General features: G+C 39.5%; 1 protein-coding gene and 1 long non-coding RNA gene across 2 annotated transcripts in view; both read right to left on the reverse strand.

Moving 5' to 3' along the window:
* On the reverse strand, window positions 1–10,067 carry LOC144039533 (uncharacterized). Its single transcript, XR_013289476.1, has 2 exons — window positions 9,798–10,067; window positions 1–218 (listed from the first exon to the last, which is right to left on the reverse strand). It is a non-coding gene; the product is annotated as an uncharacterized LOC144039533 (long non-coding RNA).
* A 13,681-nt stretch (window positions 10,068–23,748) lies between these two features.
* Window positions 23,749–24,384, reverse strand: part of rpf2 (ribosome production factor 2 homolog) — a 17,135-nt gene continuing 16,499 nt past the window's right edge. Inside the window, exon 10 of the mRNA XM_077552561.1 lies at window positions 23,749–24,328. Coding sequence (XP_077408687.1) covers window positions 24,140–24,328 — 189 coding nt within the window. The 3' untranslated portion in view covers window positions 23,749–24,139. The remainder of the gene's footprint in view (window positions 24,329–24,384) is intronic.

A 24,384-nucleotide genomic window follows, 5' to 3' on the forward strand; every position in this document is an offset into this window, starting at 1 on the left:
TTGAAGTTCTGTATTTTATTTACCAAAAAGAGTCAAAGACTCTTGAAAATTGAAGGCTTCATTGACCTATTTAACGTGTACGAGCTCTAGCTCCTCCTCCTCCTCCTTTATATGGGGGGTCTCTGGTTCCACGTTAATGCAGGGCACCACTAGCTCCTCTTCCTCTTTAATGTGAGGGGGCTCAGGCTTCTGCTGCTCAGGACTACCTTTGTTGACGTCTAAAATACAAAGGAAACAAACACACATGGTTTATTAAACTTCAGTCAAGTCTCATGTGTAACTTTGACGTTGTGTGTTGTTTATAGATTCCCCCCCCCCTCATGTTTCTGGGGGGAACGCACATCCAAAAAGTGCAGTCCTTACAAATGTCACTTAAATGCGGATCAGATTTTAAAATAAGGTCCCGTACATTTTTGGAGTAAGTTGAAATTGGAACGCTGAAAATCGGATGCTGTATGCGGGAGTTAAATAAAGATTTTTAAAAAAGTGAGGAGAATTAAAAAGAAAAAAACAACTACTAAAGAATCCGAATAACGTAAGTGTGAATGCGCATTGACACAATTCATTTCCTTTAACTGAAAAAATCCCTTTGAGGTACTTTATACAAGACGGGTATTCATACCACATATTTTGTAGTCACAAGTAAGGAAGCCGTTTAGGGGAAATTTATCAAAGTACTGTAAAAGTATTCATTTTATTTACACTGCCACGCTCATGCTGCCGCCACATAGACATTGTGGAACTTAGTCTGGGTTTTCTCCCGACGACTGCCAGCAAGTTCTGGATCCTGATCTTGGATGCTGGGTAACAACCAGAAGCAGCATGAGGACGGGCGGGGAGCGAGAAGTTGGCCCGCACGAGTGACACGGGGCGTGCAGGCCGGTGACGGTGATCGGCCTGGCCAGATTGTATCGGGGTCGCCTAACAAACATGTCATGCTACAGGAATGGCTAGAAATTATCCAATGGGCTCTTTGCACAAATCCACTACTTCCTGAACTCAATACCACTCCTTCATTTCCTGTCTTTCATGATTGGACAAATTGATTAATCCAGGTGTGCCTGACCTCCGTAACCACGACGACTATGGCCAGACACAACTGGATTAATCAGTTTGTCCAATCATCAAAGACAGGAAATGAAGGAGTGGTATTGAGTTCAGGAAGTAATGGATTTGTGCAAAGAGCCCATTGACGACAAACATTGGAAAGAAAATATTAAAGATAAAATTTAGATAACAAAATGTACGGGCTGAAATTGTAAAAACGTAAATAAACCTAAGAATATAAAAGCAAGATATATTGAATAAATAATAAAATAGATTGAATAAATGATAATTACACAAATTTAATTGGCCGAGATGTGACAAATATTGTCAGTTTAGATTGCAAATGCAAACCGAAATGAACACGTCTGAATCACGCATTTCGTTAGCGCTGCTGCACTGATGCCATCGGCAAGCTCGACGACGCTTCAATCTATTTTATTTTATTAAATCTTCAATTATCCTCCTTTTATATTCTTAGGTTTATTTAAGTTAGGTTTCAGTCCATACATTTTGTTATTTAAATGACATATTTAATATTTTCTTTCCAATGTTTTGACGTAAAACAATCTATTTTATTTTATTAAATCTTCAATTATCCTCCTTTTATATTCTTAGGTTTATTTAAGTTAGGTTTCAGTCCATACATTTTGTTATTTAAATGACATATTTAATATTTTCTTTCCAATGTTTTGACGTAAAACAGATATTTTAATTTTTTTTAAAATAATTTTTGAACAATTGTAAACGGATAATCTCCAGCCAATCCTGTACCGTGATGCCATCGGTAGGCGAGCCCGATACAATCTGGTAGCCCAATCACATCTGGTACCGACACCGGCACGGTACGAGCAAGAGAGTGAACGTGAGATAGTATGAGCTGGTCGGAAAAACAAACTGACAGGAGCAACAAAAATGCCGCTGAAGAAAGCGGACACAAAAACGGATATGAAAGCAGATGAAGAATTTGTCTCGCTAATCAGGTAAATGAACTGCTACAGAAACAAAAAGACACTTCATGACACTTCTCCGGCAACAACAGGATAACTTTAAAAGTTTTGTTTTTAACAATCATGGACTCAATAAACAATAGACTGGATGCATTTACAAAGGAATTACAGGAAATTAAAACAAGTCTTCAATATACGCAAAAGGAGGTGGATGATTTAACTTATTCACTCCCAGCCATTTTCACAGAAGCAATCCCCTTCACTGCCGTATTACTGGATTTTGACTGATTTTGCAAGGCCCACAGAATATTGTGTTCAATTGCTTTAAAAACATGGAAAGATTAAAGTCTCTTCTTTCATCAGGAAAAAAAGTATATTTCTATCTGTTTCCGTTTTGCAGCATTTAGCATTAGAATATAGCTAAATTTCATCATTATTCACGAATCTATTTAGAATTGTGAGTAATTTAGGTTTTTTTCCAACATGGTCCTGGATGATCTCCTTTGCTCTGCTGACAACTGCTGGCCGTTTGTGTAATTACTACCATTTCTACAACCTTTGTATGCAGTTGAGAGGCTGTATCAAAGCCTTCTGTATGCGCTAGCATAAAAAAAAACATATAAATATGTCTTTGGGACACTCAAAAAAACATTTAAAATAGAACATATTTACGTTTTGGGGAACAAATGAGTTAAAAGCGGACAGTAAAAAACAAGATAAGTACTACAGATCAATACAAACTCATGTTTTCAAAGTCTGTGACAGTCTGCTGGTTATCACAGACAAAATTGAATATTTGGAAGGGCAATCAAGAAGGAACAACTTGGTGTTTGATGGGATCCCTGAGACACCAGGAGAAACTTGGGCTGGAATAGAGGAAAAAATAAAAAAGGTTTTAAGCTCACCGCACCGGAAAATTTGAAGGAGAAAGACCAACTTGGCCTGTAGTTGTAAAGCTAATGAGGCTTGAAGTTCGAGCAAATATACTACAACAAGCTTCTCAAATGATCGAGGATTTACATCAATGAGGATTATACAGAGGCGGTCCGAAAGAAGAGCAGGGAACTGATGCCTGAGTTGAGAGCAGCCAGAGAGAGATGAGGCATTGCTTACCTGCGTCAAGATAAACTGATTATTCAACCCCGCGCCAGCACACCGAAACCACTCATTATCAACTAATCATGTGAGGACTCCAACAAGGTAACTCCAAATCACTTACACTTCGCATGACAATAAACAAATCACATTCCTGGACTAGTTGTTTAACACAAAGACTGGTGGAACATAATGAACTGGAAATAAATACATTTCAATACACTGAACACTATTCACATGACTTGGAAAATGACATTGATCCAGTAAACAACTTTTACCATAACTTCAACAATAGCTGCAAGTATTACACAGAAGACCAATACAACAATACTGTGGACTCTGTACATAAAATTTCAATGATCCATTTTAACAGTAGAAGCTTATATGCTAATTTCCATAACATAAAACAATACTTAAGCCAGTTTATACATCCTTTCAATATAATTGCAGTAACAGCAACTTGGATGAAGGATGAGAGAGGTATGAATTTTGAATTGGAAGGGTATGAAATGATTCACAAGAACAAAGTAAATAAGAATGGAGGTGGGCTGGCTTTATATTTGGATAAGAAATTTTAATTTAAGTTAGTAGAAAGGATGACATTGGTGGTGGATAATTTGTTGGAATGTGTCACAATAGAAATAAAAATGGAAAAAAGAAAGAATGTGTATGTAAGTTGCATATATAGAGCCAAAGGCTCCAATATTGATATGTGTAAAAGCTGGACGGAAAAAAATTACACAGAAACTAAGAAAAAAGATGTGTTCATTTGTGGAGATTTTTTTTAACCCAAACAATCACAAAGTGACCGAAGAGTTTATTAATACAGTATATAGCTTCAACCTCTTTCCCAGAATTACCAGACCTAACAGAATCACTACTCACTGTGCAACATTAATAGATAACATACTCACTAATGTCATGGATACTGATAGATATTGTAACATTTTTAATTCTTCATTTCATATATTAACCATTGTTACACATTATTAACATTTTAATTCTTCAGTATTAACCTTGTCGAAATGTTTTGTGTCCTGTGCAGAGCAAGTGGTGTTGATTTCGGTATAATCTGACCTTAAGGTGGGACATACTATTTAGTCTAAAAAGTTCCTTCTCAGCGCTTTGTGCGAAAACACATTTAGTCCTTGAGAACAGAATCTGTTTTCGAACACGCACTCCTGACTATGTTTTCGCCATCGCTCATGGAAAAGTACCCAGAGAGTATGTTTTGTCTACAAATGAAAGAGAGGCGGTCGGTTTTAACTATAAGAAGCCATTGTACATGCGGAAGAGCTACATTCGACGCTCTGAAATTCCACCTGTTTAAGTGAAGCAATTGGAGTCTGTAATGAATGTCCAGAGATCTCTGACCTTTTTTTATTAAATCATTTTTGCAAAGGTGTTTTTTCTTACATTAAATCTGTCTTTTCGAACACGCAAAGAGGACAAAATAATTTTATTCCTCTTTCAATACCAATACCAATATGATAAGTGGAGTATTGATAAATGACATTAGTGACCACTTGCCTATATTCACAATATATGATATCAAATACACAAAAAATAATCAGGATAACAACACAATACAGACGAGTCAGGACTGAGGAAGCCATTGAAGGCTTTTAAAAATGATTTGCTGGATCAGGACTGGAATTTAGTATACAAAGAAAAAGATATAGAGAGAATAAATTGACTAGTATTATGAGAATACGTAAAAGAGAATATTATACAAAATTACTAGAAAATAATAGAAACAACATTAAAGGTATTTGGAATATATTTAATGATGTGATTAGGAATGGCACCAGACTAACTCAGAATAACTATCCACCCAATTTTATAAAAAAAAAAGAAAAAAGAAAAGAAAAAAGGCATACACATCAACAATATGTTGGATGTTGTAGACAAGTTCAACAGATTTTTTACAAATGTGGGACCAAATCTAGCAAAAAATACATCCTGATCCTGATACAGCAAATAATACACACACCAACATAATTGAAAGAAATTTAAGTTCAATGTTTCTCAGTCCTGTCAAAGAAAAATAAGTAATTAATATTGTTAATAATCGTAAAGATAAAAACATCTACTGATTGTGATCAACTTGATATGAAAACAGTGAAAAAGTGTCATGGTCTGTGTTTTGGTTTGTTTTATTGGTCATGTTTTCCTAGTGTGTCTCCCTTTGTCAATGTCTCGTCAAGTTTTATCATGTCCTCCTGTGCTTGTCATCCCTGGTGTTACCCAATCAATTGTCTCGTCACTGCGTGTATTTTGGGAACGCCAGCGCCGCCGCCTTCATCTCCGACTGCATTCAACAACAACTGCGACGGTGCCCGGATGCCCCGGTTTTCATCTTAGGAGACCTCAACCACTGCAAATTGGAGCTGTCTCTCCCGGGTTTTCATCAGTATGTAAAATGTGGAACAAGGGGAGACAGAGTCCTGGACAAATGCTTTGGGAACGTGAAGAACGCATATGTGAATAGAGCCCCCCCCTCCAACTCAGACCACAACACAATTCACCTCATCCCAACCTACAAAACAGCTCTCAAACGCAGCAAACCACAGAGAAAGACTGTTAAAATCTGGTCTCATGACAGCATTGAGACCCTTAAAGGATGTTTCCTATGCACGGAGTGGAATATCTTTCATGGGCTGGATGTGGATACTCCTGCTGTGACTGTAACTGACTATATTCAATTTTGTGTGGACAACATCATACCAACAAAGGAAATAACTGTTTACCCCAACAACAAACCGTATATTACTAAAGAGGTTAAAGACTGTATTAACCGCAAAAAAAGGGCATTTAAGAACCAGGACAGAGCCCAGCTCAAACTGGTTCAAAAAGAACTCAAACACATGCTTAAAAAAGCAAAAAGGAAGCACAAAGAGACTATAGAACAACACTTTGCTGCTAACAACTCCAAGAAAATGTGGGACACCATGAGGAGGATCACCAACTTGACTCCTGCTCAAAAAGGTCTCAGCACCCTAAATGACCTCCAGAAGGCAAGGGAGCTGAATGACTTTTATTTAAGATTCGAAACCCAGGACTTCTCCTCTGAATGTGGGGAGGTCCTGAGGTCCATTTCAGTGAATGAGCAGGACTCAAGGGTGGTGATTCATCCCCATGATGTCCAATCTGCTTTTAGGTCTGTCTGCACAAAAAAGGCCTCAGGACCGGATGGGATATCTGCCCCTCTGCTAAAATCCTGTGCAGAGGAGCTCACAGCAGCATGGCAGCCCATCTTCCAGAGATCTGTGGACTCACACTCCATTCCCAGTCTCTGGAAAAAATCAGTAATCACCCCGGTAAAAAACAATGTCCTGTGGTCAATAATGACTTCAGGCCTGTGGCTCTAACTTCCATTGTCATGAAGTGTTTCGAGAGGCTGATGGTGACTCGGCTCAGGGGGGAGGTGGATGCACACTTAGACTCCCTTCAGTTTGCCTACAAGCGGGGTCGCGGCACTGACGATGCTATCAACAGCATCACACATCTGGTCAGCAAACATCTAGACGGCCCGAAAGCTTATGCACGTGTGTTGTTCGTTGACTTTAGCTCAGCGTTCAACACAATGCAGCCGCACCTGCTTTTGGGTAAACTGAAGGAGATGAATGTGAACCCGTACATCTCGAGGTGGGATCACTCCTTCCTGACACAGTGCACACAGCAAGTCAAGGTCAACAGCTCCCTCTCGGAACCCAGATTGATAAACACAGGCGCCCCACAGGGCTGCGTCAGCTCCCTGGTCCTCTTCACGTTGTACACAAATGATTGTGTGACATCACACCCAGAGAACTTTATCATTAAGTTCTCTGATGACACAGCTATCGTCAGCTTGCTGCAGGCCGGCGGTAGCCCACTGGACTATTTCTCAGAAATAGAGAAATTTGTCCAGTGGTGTGACCGGAATCATCTTGTGCTCAATGTGGGGAAGACAGAGGAGGTGATATTTGATCCAAAAACTGTTGGTGACCACAGGCCAGTCGTCATTAAAAGCAACCACATCAGCCAGGTGGGTTCATACAGGTATCTGGGGGTCCACATCGACAACACACTCAGATGGAGGGTACATGTTGGAAGTCTCTGCTCCAAACTCCAACAGCGTCTTTACTTCCTACGCAGACTTAGGGTCTATGGAGTGGAGCAGAGGATCATGCTGTTGTTCTACCGGGCTGCATTGGAAAGTATCATCAGATACGGCATTGCGGCCTGGTACGGCAACCTGACTGTGCAGTCAAAGTCACAGATTGCCGGTCTGGTGCGGACTGCCATGAAGATCATGGGGGTCAGGAATCATCCTTCCCTACAGATGCTTTATGAGCGGTCCGTCACCGGACTGGCACAGAAAATTTTTAATGACCCGACTCACATTCTGCATCATGAGTCCCAGCTACTGCCTTCCGGCAGGAGATTCAGGGCCCCCAGAACCAGGCTGAATCGCTACAAAAAATCATTCCTGCCGACATCCATCAAACTGCTTAACAACCGACATTAACTCAGTGCAATAAGATATATATATATATGGTGCAATGTTGTGTACATACTCATGTGTGTGTATATGTATATGTATATATATATATATATATATATATATATATATATATATATATATATATATATATATAGGAGTGTGTGTGTGTGTATATGGGTGTGTGCAATGTACTTCTCTACACATGTATACTTCTGTGAAGACTTCTGGGAAGTCTTCTACTTATTGCTGCACTTCTTATTTATTTAATTTTAATTTTATCTCTTTCTATTCTGTTGTTTTCTCTTTACTGTAAACTGCAGCTGGATGGAGTCTAGGAAAAAGTTCCCCACGGGGAAAATAAAAGTATATCGTATCGTATCGTATCGTATTTAGTTCCCTGCTTTCATTCAGCCCTTGTCGAGTCATTGTCGCGGTCACACCCATGCCATGTCCTGTCGTCATCATTTCCTTGCTTTGCAGTGTTCCTGTTTGGTTTGTTGCTTTGACTTGTGTTTTTGGATATTGTTGATTTTGTTATTTTCGCCAAGTACCTTGTTTGCCTTTTTCTTAATTAAATCGCCTTTTTAACTGCATCCTTGCCTGGCTGCTTTTGCTCCCTGCATTTGGGTCCTTCACCAAACTCCACCCTTCTGACAAAAAGGTAGTTATGGGAATTTCTAAACCACTTACGTACATCGCCAACTTATCATTTCGCACTGGACAATTTAATATATGAATAAAATGAAAACTACAAAAATTATTCCATTCTACAAAGCTGGGGACGAATACAAGTTCACAAATTACAGGCCTTTCTCCCTACTACCACAATTCTCCCAAATTCTGGAAAAACTTTTCAATAACAGGTTAGATAAATTCATAAAAAAACATAATATACTTTCTGATAGTATGGATTTAGAACACAACGGTCAACTGCACTAGCTGTAACAGAGCTTACTGAAGAAATTACTGATTCCATAGAGAAAAAGAAACTTACAAGAGGACTGTTCGCTAATCTGCAAAAAAGCATTTGATATTATAAACCATGATATATTGATTAGTAAATTGGAGCGTTATGGTATTAGGGATACAGCCGTGAATTGGATCAGAAGTTATTTACGAGAAAGACAAAAGTTTGTGGAGTTGGGGGGAATTTAAATCAAAATGTTTGGACATATGTGGTGTTGGGGCCAAAACTGTTTATATTGTATATTAATGATTTGTGCAATGTGTCTCATTTATTGAAGTTTGTGTTATTTGCAGATGACACAATGTATTTTTCTTATATTAGTTTCTGGTGAGAAAATGCAGCTTATTTTGAATACAATTGCCTCAGAATTTAAGAAAGTAAAAACATGGCTTGATAAAAACAAGTTATCGATAAATTTAAACAAGACAAAATTAGTTGTTTGGTAATGATAAAAGATGGAACTGCGCAAGATTGCAAATTGAATCTGTAGATATAGAAAGAGTAAATTAGATAAAATTCCTGGGGGTAATGGTTGATAATAAAATCTGCTGGAAACCACACATTAAATATATTGGATCCAAACTTTCTAAAAGCATCTCCATTCTGACAAAATTCCAACATTTTCTCAACCAGAAATCATTACCCATTCTGTACTGCTCTCTAATATTACCATATTTAAATTATTTATTATTATATTAACCTAAAACTGTAAAGTTCTTTGATATTGTGAATCTCAATACTGTACAATTGTGTATAAAGCCAGACATAATTGGCTGGGCAACATTTCTTATATTGCTTTTGTTGCTTTAATGCGTTTGTTGTTCTATATGTTTTGTATATTTTGTCTTTGCACATGTACTTTTGTAATCAGTCAGTTTTTTCTTTATATACATGTTCGAAATAAAATTGAAAAAGAAAAAGAGTAAAAGTGAACGGTGGGCAGGCATGCACCCCAAATTCAACAATCCAGTAACTTTGATTCAATCTTTTACCATGACCTACACAGACGCAATTTTTTTACCAAGGACATTTGGTATTTTTTTATTGATATTGTGACAGTAAGGCTATTACTGTATACTAATGATACTATTAAAAATGTAATGATAACAAGTGTGTCTTCATTACGGTGAATAAAGATAAATGGTAAGCATAAACTTTCGGCTCATTGTTCAAGTCAATTTTGCTCACACATTACGTAAGGACTATTGTTAAGAAATGAAACTAGTAACTATGCGAGCATACAAAGTGAACAAACCTGCTCTATGTAACCGAATTCGAGGCTGCTTGTAAACAACTCCCAGTAGTTGACGTTTTTTCTCTTCTTTTGTTCGACGAAGTTCTTCTTCATAGTCTGCTGTTGTTCTTGCACACATTTTCACACAATAATCACAAGACTTGCTTGCCTTGAGATATCTTCAGTTGACTATTCAAATTGTCTTGACCAGACTCTACTTAAACTATAGTATCATAGAAAATGGATGGACTAAAAGTAGGCATAAGACTTGAGTCACCCCTTTTTAATTAACTGACTGGTTATAACTACAAAGCCTTGTGACATCATTCTCAACACATTTTAAGTTTTGGACATGTGACTCTGGATCAATGTCTTTGAACACTGATATTCAGTGTCCTCTATTTTTGTCACAGCATTACATCATCAAGTCCTTACTCCACATTTACAAAAGTATTTGTCAATTTAAATGGTTAAACCCAAATATTAAACGTTACATCGAAACGTTAAAATATACACTGTATCAAATGTTAACTAAATGTACATATATAACTAGACAAAGTGCAATTTCTGCAGAAATTGCGTGGGAATGCTAAAAGGCTGAATGCTAAGATTTGAATGCATGCGCTTAAATTATTTCAGTGAAATTATTATCAATTTTCTGATATGATAGTCAGTTGGTAAGCATGGACATCATTTAGCATAATGAGCCATGGATATGTTTGCAATGTACAGTCAGAGGTGGGATTTGAACCTGCAATGTACAGTCGGAGGTGGGATTTGAACCTGCGACCTTTAATGCTCTTTACCAAGTGTGCCACTGAGCAGTATCAGACGGCTGGTCATGATGATCAGTTGTATGTATGAAAGTGGGCGTGTCAGTCCCATTGAAAATGAATGAGAAAAGTTGCTATTTAACGTTAAATTGTGCGAATACTTGAAAGTAATGTGGAATCAGACGATATAAAACCCGGGAGGTGTGAATTTTTGAAGCGAGTTGAAATTTGAACGGTGTAAATCGGAAATATTATGTGGGAGTTATTGCATGGTCAGCTCAGTGTCTAGTGGTAGAGTGTCGGCCCTGAGACTGGGAGGTTGTGGGTTCAATCCTCGGCCCAGTCATACCAAAGACTGTAAAAATGGGACCCGTTTGCCTCCCTGCTTGACACTCAGCATTAAGGGTTGGAATTGGGGGGTTAGATCACCAAATGATTCCCGAGTGCAGCTCCTGCGGCTGCTCAGCGCTCCATCGGGGGATGGGTCAAATGCGGAGAGTGAATTTCGCCCCACTTAGGTGGTGGGTGTGACAATCAGTGGTTTAAAAAAAAAAAAAGGTGAGAGGAATAATAAGTGTCTGAAATAATAAAGGTTAGAAACAACAGCATTCCCACAATAACAGTTAAACAAAATATAATAGTTAAATATATTTAAAAGGGTCTCCTTTTTCCAAATTTAATAATGCAGGTACACTAGATATTATCACTATAATCCGAAGAGTTCACCCAAACGAGGCCATCCGAAACATTATGCTACATTCACACAAAAACCGACACGGCGATCTGGAATGCTTCCTTTGCTAGAGTTTTTTAGAACGATTTCCGCTCATTCATGCATTCGCGCACACCGAAGAGGAGGCGGCGTGTCCCTTGGGGCCGACTACCACTACTTTTTTCCTGGGACTATACAGCTGGGGCACTATTTTCTCCAGCAGCCAGAGGTTTTTGAGGTACGTGATAGCACTTCCGCTTTTTTAGTGGCAATCCGGCGGCCGGCAGTTGCGCTAAATAACTTTGGCATTGATGATAAACACTGCTGATATAGTTCAACAGCAAGTAAATACACTTACCAGCACTTGTATGCTACTTCCTTGCTCACCATTACGTCACGGGTTGGCCGTGTTGTTGCACTCTGGATGACAACAGACAGGATCCTGTGTGTGACGTAGCCGGTACTCGAAGCCGATTGGCTACCTTGAGGCGAAATGCGAAAAAAGTTCACATTTTTCAACTTTGGCAAACATGCAAGTGTGAGGATTTTTGTCATGAATGTGCGGATTTCACTGCGCCGCACTGCGTTCCCAGCGCTTGGTGTGAATGCAGCATTAGTATTAAACATTTTTATTTAATTTATATACAGTAATTTCTGGACTATGAGCCAATACTTTTTTCACTTGCATTCAACCGTGCGGCTAATACAAAGGTGCAGCTTGTCCATCAGATCACAAGGGGGCACACTATAAAGGAAGCGCAAGAACGTCAAGCAGAGCAAAACAAACCAAGTAAACCCAAATATAGTAGGAGAGACAGAACAAAAGCGAGACAATTTGCACACTCATTACGGAAAAGAAAGTAGCGGGAAGCCCCGCTGCGGTAACATTCGGGTGCGGCTTATATGTGTAACAAACTCGAGCATTCCCCAAATTTAGCTAGTACGGCTTATAGTCCTTATAGGCCAGAAATTACTGTATACAATTTAGATATACTTATTTATAGGTAACATTTCGTAGTTTGACATAGGCTAATGTGTATTTATTTAACATGCAGGTATTTATATTGTGTATTGTAAAAATACAAGCCGCTACTTTTTCCCCATGCTTTGAACTCTGTCTTTTAATGATTTATTTAGTATTTTTTAATAGTTTGTATTTGAATTTTTACTGACCGAGCTTCAAGTCTCGTCACAGTGAACCAATGAAATGACCAAGTCTGCCCTCATACAAAATATTAGAGAGACAGAGGTTCTGGGATGCTACTGTGTTACTTACTGTATGCGGCACTGTTTGTGTGCATCACCCGGTATTTAAGGTAAATAAACGTTTTTAAAAAATCCATTTGTGTAACCTTGTAGGGACACCCCTGACATTTCTTGAATCTGTATCTTCAACCGTTAAGTCGTGAGAGGCTTTTGTTGAAGGGGTGCTTCTCTCATGCAATCTCAATGGAATGTGGGGCGCGTGACGGCTCCAAGTCAAAAATGTGTGTGCGCGCTTAAAGTGACAGTGACATATTTTTAGATTATGGTTAACTTCCACATTTCTTGACCGATTCCAGTCATTTAAATTTTAAACTGTTCAGCTCATTTACATTTTTTGAAATACATTTTCAGGGACAGTGAGATACTTTTAGTTGATGTTCATTATGGTTAACTTCCACATTTCTTGACCGATTCCAGTGGTTTAAATTTAAACTGTTCAGCTCATTACCAAAGAGTCAGCAGTCCCATTCAAAATTTCCGCGGGAATTTTTCTAGTTATTATTGTTATGGGACTGCTTGCGGAGCAGCAGCTTCGCCGCGAAGCGGCTGCTTGCGAAGCAAGCAGGCACATATTGTTATTCTACCTAGGACAGTGGTTTATTTATTTTTTATTTTTTTATTATTCCAGCGATTTTTCCGCTAAAATGCGGCCCGTACCGTACATCGCACCGGCACAAATGAAATATCAAACGATGCGGCTCGATCTGACTCGCTGCGCTATTATTTTTCTAAGAATTCCCAGTTACCATGGCGACGCTATTCCCAAAAAACTCCCAAATTAACTTCCCATTGGGAAGAGAAAATCACACATCAAGCACCTTTTTCCAAGACATGCTGCGCACGCATACGTTAACCGACCGATATGAATTTTACCTCATTTTGTAGCAATTTTTCCCCATCTTTAGCTCAGTGTCGAAATTTTTTTTAAGGAATGAAAGCTCCCCCTGCGCGGATTCAAAGACAGTGAGCAAAGGGAGACAAATAGCCTTTTAACATTGGTGTGTATTGCGTCGGCTTCAGTGGAGCAATTAGCCTCAGAGTGGCGGGAACCAAAAAATCTATTTCCAAAAGTTTCACTTCAACTCATCACCATGGCCACAATCTTTGCTCACTAGACATCAAATTCTCACATGTTGTAGTCACAAGTGTCTTCTTTCAGACAAACTAACTTTATTTGGCTAAGGTGTCATTTAGTACCTTTATTTTTCACTTTAAACGAGGAGAAGTCGGACTCTCCCGGCTATCTTTTCCATGTTAAATTCCGGAGACTTTTTCTCTCCATTCTCTATAATTCATAAGTTTTCAACTTGCTCTCATTTGGTCATTTTTCATCCGATTAAAAAAATTAGAACATGCTCGCGTTTCCCAAACCCTTGCCGTTCTAACGAGCCATTTCTGGAATCTGCATCTTGAACCGTTAAGTCGTGAGAGGCTTTTGTTCGAGGTGTGCGTCGCTCATTCATTTGTGTTGAATGTGTGTGCGTGATTGTGTCCATGTTAAAGTTCCAATGTGTGTGCGTGAATGTTTCTTAAAGGGACAGTAAGATACTTTTAGTTTATGTTGATTATGATTAACTTCCACATTTCTTGACCGATTTCAACCGTTTGAATTTTAAACTGCTCAGCTCATTTAAATAAAAAATAAAAAATACATTTAAAAAAAAAAATCATTGGCCATCTTGACCAATTGATTAGGTACGCACAGGATTCTCGCCACTCCGCTCGCCCAGGGCGGCGGCCATCTTGGCCAATTGATTAGGTACGCCCAGGATTCTCGCCACTCCGCTCGCCCAGGGCGGCGGCCATCTTGGCCAATTGATTAGGTACGCCCAGGATTCTCGCCACTCTGCTCACCCAGGACGGCGGCCATTTTGGCCAATTGATTAGGTACGCCCAGTATTCTCGCCACTCTGCTTGCCCAGGGTGGCGGCCATCTTGGCCAATTATTTAGGTACGCCAAGGACTCTCTCCCCCTCGCCCACCCGGGTCGGCCGCCATCTTGGCAAATTGATTAGGTACGCGAAGGACTCTCTCCCCCTCGCCCACCTGGGTCGGCGGCCATCTTGGCCATTTGACTACTATTAAAATTACTACAACTACAAGCACTACTTATATTACTACAAGTACAAGTACTACTTACTACTACTACTACTACTACTACAAGTACTTGCTACTACTATACTACTACTACTATGTCTACAAGTACTATATGCGTCTTTCCACCTTGCAAGAGTCAGCAGTCCCATTCAAAATTTCCGCGGGAATTTTTCTAGTTAATCTGAAGTCTACATAATTCGGGACATAAACGGACTCTATGTACTTGACTGACATCAAGTTCTATTGTTTATCTTTGTACACAACCTGTATGTCTATCTCAAATGAATGATTTGTGTAACTTCTGTAGCCACCTAAATTTAGCTAATTAGTAAATTTAGCGGATTAAATAACTTTATGAACGCGGTAATGTTTGAAATGTGTTCAGAATGATAAATGAAGCATCCGGCTTGTCAATTCTGATCAAAAATGATTAAATGCTATCCCAAAAGCTTGGTCTCAGTCGACCAAGTCTGTTTCAAGCGCACGGAAGAGGCGGAACCTTTTCAATTCCCTTTTTATCTTAGTTAGTTAGGTTGCATGTTTTCTTTTTATCTTTGAATCACATTTTTTATTCCGTTTCATTAATAGGTTAGGCTGTGACTGATATATGTGTGTGTTTACTAAATAAATTTGTTGTCTAGAAATTCAATTTCTGCCGAATCATTTGTGTTTTCTGAGTGGATTAGTAATTCTCTTATTAAAGCAAATAACTTGATGATTAACTAAAGTAGCAACTTCAGATTATGAATACTTGATAATAGTATGTTTATCGTTTATTTTGCTCCTATAAGCAAGCAAAGTCAACGTGGTGCCCACAGATGTTGCTGAGGAAATTACATCTCCCCTCAGTACCGTCTAAATTTCTCGTTCGCCACTACAGCAACCCAAATAATCGCTACACTATCTTTGTGTCTAGTCTTGTATTTGCCAAAACAGCACGCCTGAAATCCCCCTCTTTGATTTTAATGCACAGCGTCATATTGGGAGCGGACATAACGTCAAGTAGTTGACTGTGCACCCACAAGCTCCCATTGAGATATATGCAAGATTGTTGCCGTCATTGATAAAAATGGAGCATCCTGTGGAAAGTCAAGAAGAAATGGGCCAGCGGGGTTATTTTATTTGAGACAGAAAGGTCCTGAGATTCAGAGTCCGGTAATGAAAATTGCGGGACTGACTCAAATTGTTCAGACGAAGAAATTGCTGTGCTGAATGGCGTGCCGCATGTTGTGGAGGCAGATCTTTTCCTCCGCGTGTTCGTTTTCTTTCAGGTAGTGAGAATGTTGGTTATCTGAATACAGGCTGGAGATCGATGAACAGTTACTTCGAAGCTTTTATTTCTACAGAATATTCCGGGCACAAGTGAGTTACAGACAATGGCTGCAGCCTCTCACAAGTGCAAAGATTACAAAGAACTTACAACATTCTTATACTATGTTGAAGGGCGGCACCACAAAGCCCCCAGCAAACAGCCCACCCGGAGTTCACCGGACATGAGATATGACTTCAAAGACATCATTCAAAAACATTGGCTTCAAAGACATCATTCAAACACATTGATTTCAAAGACATCATTTAAACACATTGACTTCAAAGACATCATTCAAACACAGACAATGGCCCATTGTTGTGGAATAGAGGTTTTTCAGTCATGACTGCACCTGGCAGAAATTGCTGTAACACTCACAAAGATACATCCGCAGAATAAAGCTCTACTGAGAAAATAAGGAAATTAAAACAGTTATGACTAAATCTGGGCAGAAGACACTCTTCACGCACAATACACGTCACCACACTTAATTAATATTCATGATGCTAACGAGAAGGTCAAGCTCGGCAGGCCGGTCATGCTAGACCAGGAGTGGGCACCCTCGGTCCTCGAGGGCCGGAGTCCTGCAGGTTTTGGATGTTTCCCTTCTCCAACACGGCTGAAATATGATCAGCTCATCAGCAAGCTCTACATAAGCTTGGTAACGATCCTGTTGATTGGAATCAGCTGTGTTGCAGCAGGGAAACCTGCAGGACGCTTGAGGACTGAGTTTGCCCATCACTGTGCTAGACGCATGTCTAAGTCTACAAGCAAGATGTCTACTGAGTTAAACCTATTAATTCTGTCCAAGGATGATGTCCCTGATGCCAAATTCACTGGTATATACGTTGGAAAAACATACTAATGTTCAATTGAAAAGATGGTTTGAGTGATAGAAGACTGAAAAAGACAGGGAAAAAGAGCCGACCTGATCCAGAGGTAAAGTGACACTGACATTCTCCACTTCCAACAAGCTATCCTTCCTTTACCACCATATGCCCTGTCTGTCCAGTGTTTCCCACAGATTTCAAATCTACTTGGGTGGTTGGACTCCGGCAGTGGGGATGGGAGGCGTGTTGGACGGGAGGTGGGTCTTAGTCCTGTTACTATGTCTCTTCAGCCTCACGATCCACAAGTGAGTGACGGCGAACTTTACATGCAGTAGTATATCTTGTTGTGTATATTTTTTAATACATTTTCTTGAAAACTTCTTGGGTGGTGGCCAATTTACTTATGTGGCCCGCCCAAGTATTAACATGGTGTGGGAAACACTGCTGTCGTATCTGGTTGTCTTATGTCTTTGACAGTTGTTGGGGATAAACTTTTATTGCGTGTGTGTGTGTGTGTGTGTGTGTGTGTGTGTGTGTGTGTAGTGATCGCAAGTGTGTGTGTAGTGATCGCAATTCTACTCGGAAATTTTGGGGCACAACCAAAAACACTCGCTATATCTAAATTCTTTCAATTATTTTATCCTTCCCGCTTATAAGACTGTTTCCTTAATTCAGAAAAGGACCTACAGATACATTTTCATACATGTCACAGCATGCCACAATTTGTATGAAAGCCAAAAAAATAGGAAATTAGGCGGTAAGCAAGACAGGTCCAAACAACAGTGGCAATGCCATTTTAGCATTTTTCCTCGTCATTCATGATTGTTGTCCGGTGGTCGGGATAGGGCCACACGCCCCCCCCAGAAAAAAAGAACAAGAAAATCGCTTACCTCTTCAGGACGGCGGTGGCCGGCAAGGGATCAGAATTGTCCTCTGTCGGAGCATGTATTCTCGCAGTCGGCGTGATGTCACCATGACGTCATATCAAGTGTTGGCCGTTTTGAAAAGGGGGCACGCGCAGGTAAACATCGTTAGACAAACGTTGCCCGAAATTAATATATTTCAGCTGTGTTTTGCATCTTTTTCATAAAAACTCGTTCAGCATGACTTATAATTATCACGAGTCACTGCCAAACACTTTATCGCGTATGTAAAACCACCTCAGAAGAAGGGCCTATGGTGGGATGTGACTCATGCGACAGCTGGTTTCACCTGGTGTGTTTGAAACTTAAAAGGCTGCCAAAAGCAAGAAAATGGTAAAATGGTAAAACAAAGTGAGTTTGTGTGCATTTTTTTTTTTTGCTTACATAGCATGTAAATATTGTTTATGGTGTTTGCACTAAATTTTTATTTACTTACTAATCTTTGTGCAATTAAATTTATACTTACTTTATATCATGTTTTATGTTCCATTGCAAATAATAAGAGAAAAGAAATAGCTGATAAAACAAATGAGGTACCATTTACTGTCATAAGACTTTATTCATGTAAATTAAAAACAAAAAAAACCGAATCTCGTGCAACAATCAAAAGACAGATTCCCCAAAAATTTAAATACATTTGAATTGGAAGCGACTTTCAAGTCCCTCAGTACATCAGTAGAAAAGAGAACAGTTAAAAATCTACAGATTAAATGAGATTTTGACTAAGAAACTATTAAAAATATTAAGGAGAAATGCTGTGCGGTTACAGTGGTCAACCTGTAATGACCAAAATCAAATACGATAAATAAATCACAATGATTTGTAAGATGATCTCAATTTACTGTTCATCATATACAATGCTGGCGCCCAATGTTGCTCAAAATGGCACACACTCGCACAATCTTATCGCAATTCGATAAAGTACATCCCAGCGCTTCATTTTTCAAACTCTGCACACATCGAATTGGCAGTGTACCTTTCAGAACTCTAAACCTATTTTATATAACACGTTCGACATGCATCCTCTCGGAGGAAATTTTCCTTGATATCTCTACTCCCCTGGCATGTAGCTGTTTCTTACCCTTCGTAAACGCTGGAGTCAAAAGTTCACAGCTGCAATGAGTAGCAAAGTCCCCATGAAGGGTAAATACACCCCCTGTCAGCAAGTATCTGGTCACCAGGCATGTAATACTTGGAATCAATAAAAACAGATTCAGAAGCCTTCCCACCCCAACAACTAGCCAAAAATGTGACATTTCCCAATGGATTGCAAGCAACAAATACTTTAACTGTACAATGTTTTTTGTAGCTACTGTAGCACCGAGCTCTGGGTAGCAGGTTATTTGGCGATTCGAGGAAGATCTCAAAACATTCAACAATTGTGGTTTGTCTAGGAAATTTGGCATGAAAAACAGGAGGGTTGATTTGATGAATATTTTCCCTGTGAGGCAATTTAATCATGAAACCAAGGTTCTGTTTCATTTAGAGTTGAAGACCTGCAGGCTTTGAGAGATGCTCTTTGTCGGCACTTCAAGGGTTAACATCTGCCAGGAACTGTAATGCATTAAGAAATAAAATAAAATTACTTCAAGATCCTGTATCCTGTCTTGCATGATATAGTAGTCATGTACCCGTTTGAGATCTCCGTGATCATCATGATGTTCTCTCATATTGTGCCACCTACCTTACACCCAGAGACAGAACTATTTATTTTCTTTCTTTGGGAAGATGGAGAGTACATAATCTGGGTGGTTCTCCATGTTGACCTTAGCACCTAGAAAGAAGTGACGATTTTTAATTGGGAACCACAACAATGACTTGCAATAATACATGAAATATGTATTGTGTGGAAGTGAGCAAACTGGTAGTATATACAAAGTGGTTATTTTGCCGTAACCGGCAATTTGCCTCCTAGCGTTATTTTGCCGTGAATCGCGGTAGAACAAAGTTGGGTGTTATGAGGCAGGAACCACGCAGTGTATGACTCACGTCACGGCAAAATAACCAATTCCCGCCAGGCCAATAATATATCGCTCTGGCGATTCACCAATCATAGCAGTTCACGGCAAAATAACGCTAACGAGAGAGTTGGCGGTTACGGTAATAATAACTAGGGGTGGGAATCTTTGTATGTCTCTCGATTCAATTCCGATTTTTGGGTCTGCGATTCGATTCAGAATCGATTTTTGATTAAGAACGATTTTTGATTCAAAATGATTTTATTGACAATGATTTTTGCTTCATTTTATAGATGTGCTAGGAATTGTAATGATCTACTCCAGTCTGACTCGCTAATGCTAATAAGCGCGCTACTCGCGGCACTTTTATCACTCAAAAGAACGGCTCCACACTGCAAAAAAAAAAAAACTTTTATTGGAATAACTTGATCATGACTTTTACCTTCTACTCTCTAATGTGGCTACAACTTAACAGTATATTAGACCGTGTGGAACCACAGTGCCCCTAAGTGGCCAAATCGGGTACAACATGAACAGCGCTCCAAATAAAGGCACACACAGACAAAGACAAGACAGTATTAAATAATTTAAATAAAATCGATTTTGGGACATTTAAAATCAATTCTGAATTGTACTAAATGAGAATCGCGATTCTTATGAGAATTGATTTTTTTGCACACCCCTAATAATAACCACTGCCTAGTCTATTGAATCCTAGCACCTGATTAGGGCAAAAAAAATCTATAAAACTTTTACTCACCAGTAATACAATGTTGGCTGCAAACGTAAGCGTGCCTGGATTTAGGTTCCCACAGGCGAAAATCGTCCACGGTACCACCTGCTTTCACTGTTTCTCGATTGATTGCTTTCAGCCATTTGTGTCTCCTTTCCTTCTCACGAGGAAGAATGAAGATTGAAGAATTGCAGATGCGGCTCCGAATTCGTCCTTGTCTTACAACCCGCAACACAGCAACTTTTAGTCATTCCGACGGACAACAGATCGCAAATAAGACCGAAGTTTGACGAGTTTGTAATCCAATGCACGACAGAGCAACTGCTTGTTTTATGTCCCCTTTTCAATATGGCGACGCGTTACTGTGGTTGGTGACGTCATAAACGCCTGGATGTCTGACTGCGAGAATGACCCCCAACAAAATGTGTCCTACATGTGAAAGTGAAAGGCTTCACTGGTCTTTTGGACATCCGCACGCGTTGATCCCGCACATTTATCCCTCTGAATTTTCGGCTTCGGAAAACAAATAAAGAATACACCCTTCATATATGGACGGTCGTAGTATCTGGAGTCGTTTCAGCAAGTTCCATAACAGCTGTGTTTACTCGACATGTTGTTTTCCCCCCGTAGATAAACTAGAACAAAACAAGCAATACTAGCATGGCTTGTCTGCAAGCACGCTTCTATGTTGACCCCCTTTCCGGTTCACGCTGCTGAAGTCACGTGGCCTTGCGGTCATTTTTACTTCAACACACGGGTCTCAATTAATGACATTTTCACAACATTCCAGAGGCTCTGAGTTACGAACTGTCGTTGATAGTGTAAGTAAGTAGCTTGTCTTTCGTAGCGACAAAGTTGGCATGACTTTGCGCTGCTAATAGCTAAGTGCTAGTGAGGTCTGTTCGTCTCGACTAGACAACATACACGTTATGACAGTGTAGCTTGTACTAATGACATAATTTTTTTGCAAAGCATATACATTTACAAGCACACATGACTAACAAATGTACACGGTCGCTGCATAATCGTGATGTGTTCGCCGTCTCGTCGAGACAAACTGGTATCGCAAACTTTTAGCTCAGCGGTTAGCATCACAGACTCCTAACTTTGTCGCTACGAAAGACAAGCTAGTTAATAATACTCTTATCAACGGCAAATCTGAGCTTCTGCAATGTTGGAAAATCGTCATTAATATAGGCAAACACGGTAAAATTGCCTATTTACAACCAGCAAAATAACACTCGGAGTGTTACCAATCTCAGAAAAATAACCACTGCTTTTATGGTAACATTATTTTCATACCTTTTTCTTATTTTGTGACTCCAACCGATGTCTACGTTTTGGGCTTTTGGGGTCGGTCGCTAAATAGTGTTGGGACTGCATCAGATTTGAGCTTCTTCTTAGCAAAGTATCCCAATAGCGCCGCTTGTAAGTTCTTCTCGTAGCAGAATTCAGCTAAATGATCCTCGCAAACCACCGAATACCGGCCAAAAGGGAAATTTCTCATAGAGTGTCCTGCACACAAGTTATGAAGCCACTGTTTCACTATTAATTTTTGTTGAGAATTACCAGGTTTAGGGACACAAAAATAGTGCTTATCTCTGTTTTTCCATTTGTTATTCAGACATCCATATGCCTTGCATTTGGCCATGTTATATCTCTGGGAGGATCCTGTGTGATGCCATTGTTTATGTTCACTCGTTGCATTACGCGATACTGTGTGGCAAGAAACAACGTGTTTTACATGTGCTTCGATGAAACGCACTACATAAGAAAAGTATCGATACATGGTTATATTAATCGATACTGGGCTATGAAATGCAATATCGATTCGATATCAATGTATTGATATTTTAAACCCAGCCTTGTTAGAAAACACTGATCTGAATATATGACTAGATAGCCGAGAGCCCATACACGCTAGTGTAAGCCATTGAAGTCACAGGGCGGCCATCTTGCTCCTCCCATCTCGCGAGTAGACTACTGTATAAACCATTGCTTATTTGTTAATACCTTCTGGGAAGATTTGTACGGCTGGTTATTCCCTAAATTGCCCAATGTCTCTTTTTTGACAAAGGAAAATGTTTTATATGGTATTTCTGTAAATGAGTCATCCCATGACCTGGTCATTAACATAGTCATAATTCTTGGTAATTTTCTTGTACATTAAAATACTCTGTTTTGATAATTAAATAGTTTTTTTTTTATGTGGAAGGGTTCATAAAAGTATATTTAGTTGGGGGGGATTTTGTGCAATCCCAGGCAAGCGAAAAACGGACTGCCTGAAATAACAAAATATCTGTTTACACAAAAATAAATAATAAAAAAGAAAATAATGAAGTGTCCAAGATTCAGGTGAATCATTCACATGCAGGGCACTGGTGGTGGTGAAAGGCTCTGGTTGGTAACCCGGTGGGTAGTAGGTGATGTCTGGTCGGTGCTGGATTTCACTTTCCTTTCTTTGATCCTTTCTTTGGGTCTCCTGACAACTTCACGACTCTAGCGGGATTCTGAAGTCTTCGGTTTAGGTGAAGGGTATGGGATTTTTAATAGGTTTTAGTTGAATTAATGAGTACACAATCACACACACCTGCACATACAAAATAAAAATAAAAAGAGAGCAATAAAAAGAAGGAAAAAAAAAAGACCCTTGTGGCCCCTTTCTGATTTTACCTAATCCTAATAGGTTTCAGATTACATCGTATTGATATCATAAAGATGTTATATGAATTCCAATAGGTTCATCATACTAGTTGTGATAAATAAAGGGGACTACTAAGCGTAAGTGGAGTGAATTTTGCCAAAGCCCAGCTTTGCCCACCCCCCCTCAATTGGTATGACATGTAGGCATATCACTGTATCAAAAAACTGCAAAATCCATATCAACCACAGTTTTTGTTTAAAACCGCATCTTTGGGAAATAAAAACAGGCTCACGCCATCCTCCCGTCGGTTCGAACAAAAGCCGCCATAATCTAAATGAATTAATAAATAGGAAGTAAAAATACGAGCACACTTCTCAGCCAAGAAGTCAACAACTTGGTTAGGTGACGTCATATCCGCATTCGAGCATGTGCACCCCCCCAACTAGGCCCCTTGTGTCTGAGGCCAGAGGGCAGCCATCTTACGTTGCCTCTTTTACTAAATGGGAAATATACAACTTTTAGATTGCTTTCTAGTTTCTACTGTCTGACAACTTATGTTTTTTTGTTGTTGTTCCGTGATCCCATCCAGTCTAGAAAGCAGGCCTTGCACAGACAGCTTGGACATAATTGAAACGTTTTAAAAACAATCATAAATCAAGCAGGAGTCTACAGCAGCCATACTATATCGACCAGAATCATAGTCTTACTGAAATAATCTATCATAGAATCGTATCACCCCGCAAAGCTTTTTAATTTAATTTTGCATAACATTTAGCACAGGGTAACATAATGAATAAAATGGTAAATTAAACGGTATTATGGCAACGTTGGATATGTTTGCAAAAATTCACATACTTGGGAACATCCCAACACAAAATACACAATAGATTGTAAGGTTACTGGGTAAATTAAAAACTCATTTTGATTAAACATATTTCTATCTTTTTTTATACTTTCCTTCTCCGAGATAATCACTTGGTCTGGGAAGCAAGTGAATTCCTCGCGATGAAGGCAGTAAAAGGTGGTGATGGGACCTTAGTGACTATGCATGCAGGTAAAGAAACCCGCACAGTATTGTAGATGTAAAGACTTGAGTAACCAGTTGTCCATCCCACACCTCAGTTCTCCAATTTTGCTACTTTGGGAGACTCTCCATCCTGTTCGCCACCATGAACCACCTCGCCTTTCCTCTTACGCAGACCTTTCATCTTCCGCGTCTGAAGCTTAGAAAGATCCTGCTTCTGCATGTGCACACGGCCAAACTTGGTGCCAAAAGCATCGTGGGATACATTCTTCTTCTTCTTGGGCTGTTAAGAGTCACAGAAGGAAGACATTCACATACATTTCAAAAATATAATATGAA

The sequence above is a fragment of the Vanacampus margaritifer genome, chromosome 19, assembly GCF_051991255.1.
Source record: "Vanacampus margaritifer isolate UIUO_Vmar chromosome 19, RoL_Vmar_1.0, whole genome shotgun sequence".
NCBI classification, from domain to species: domain Eukaryota; kingdom Metazoa; phylum Chordata; class Actinopteri; order Syngnathiformes; family Syngnathidae; genus Vanacampus; species Vanacampus margaritifer.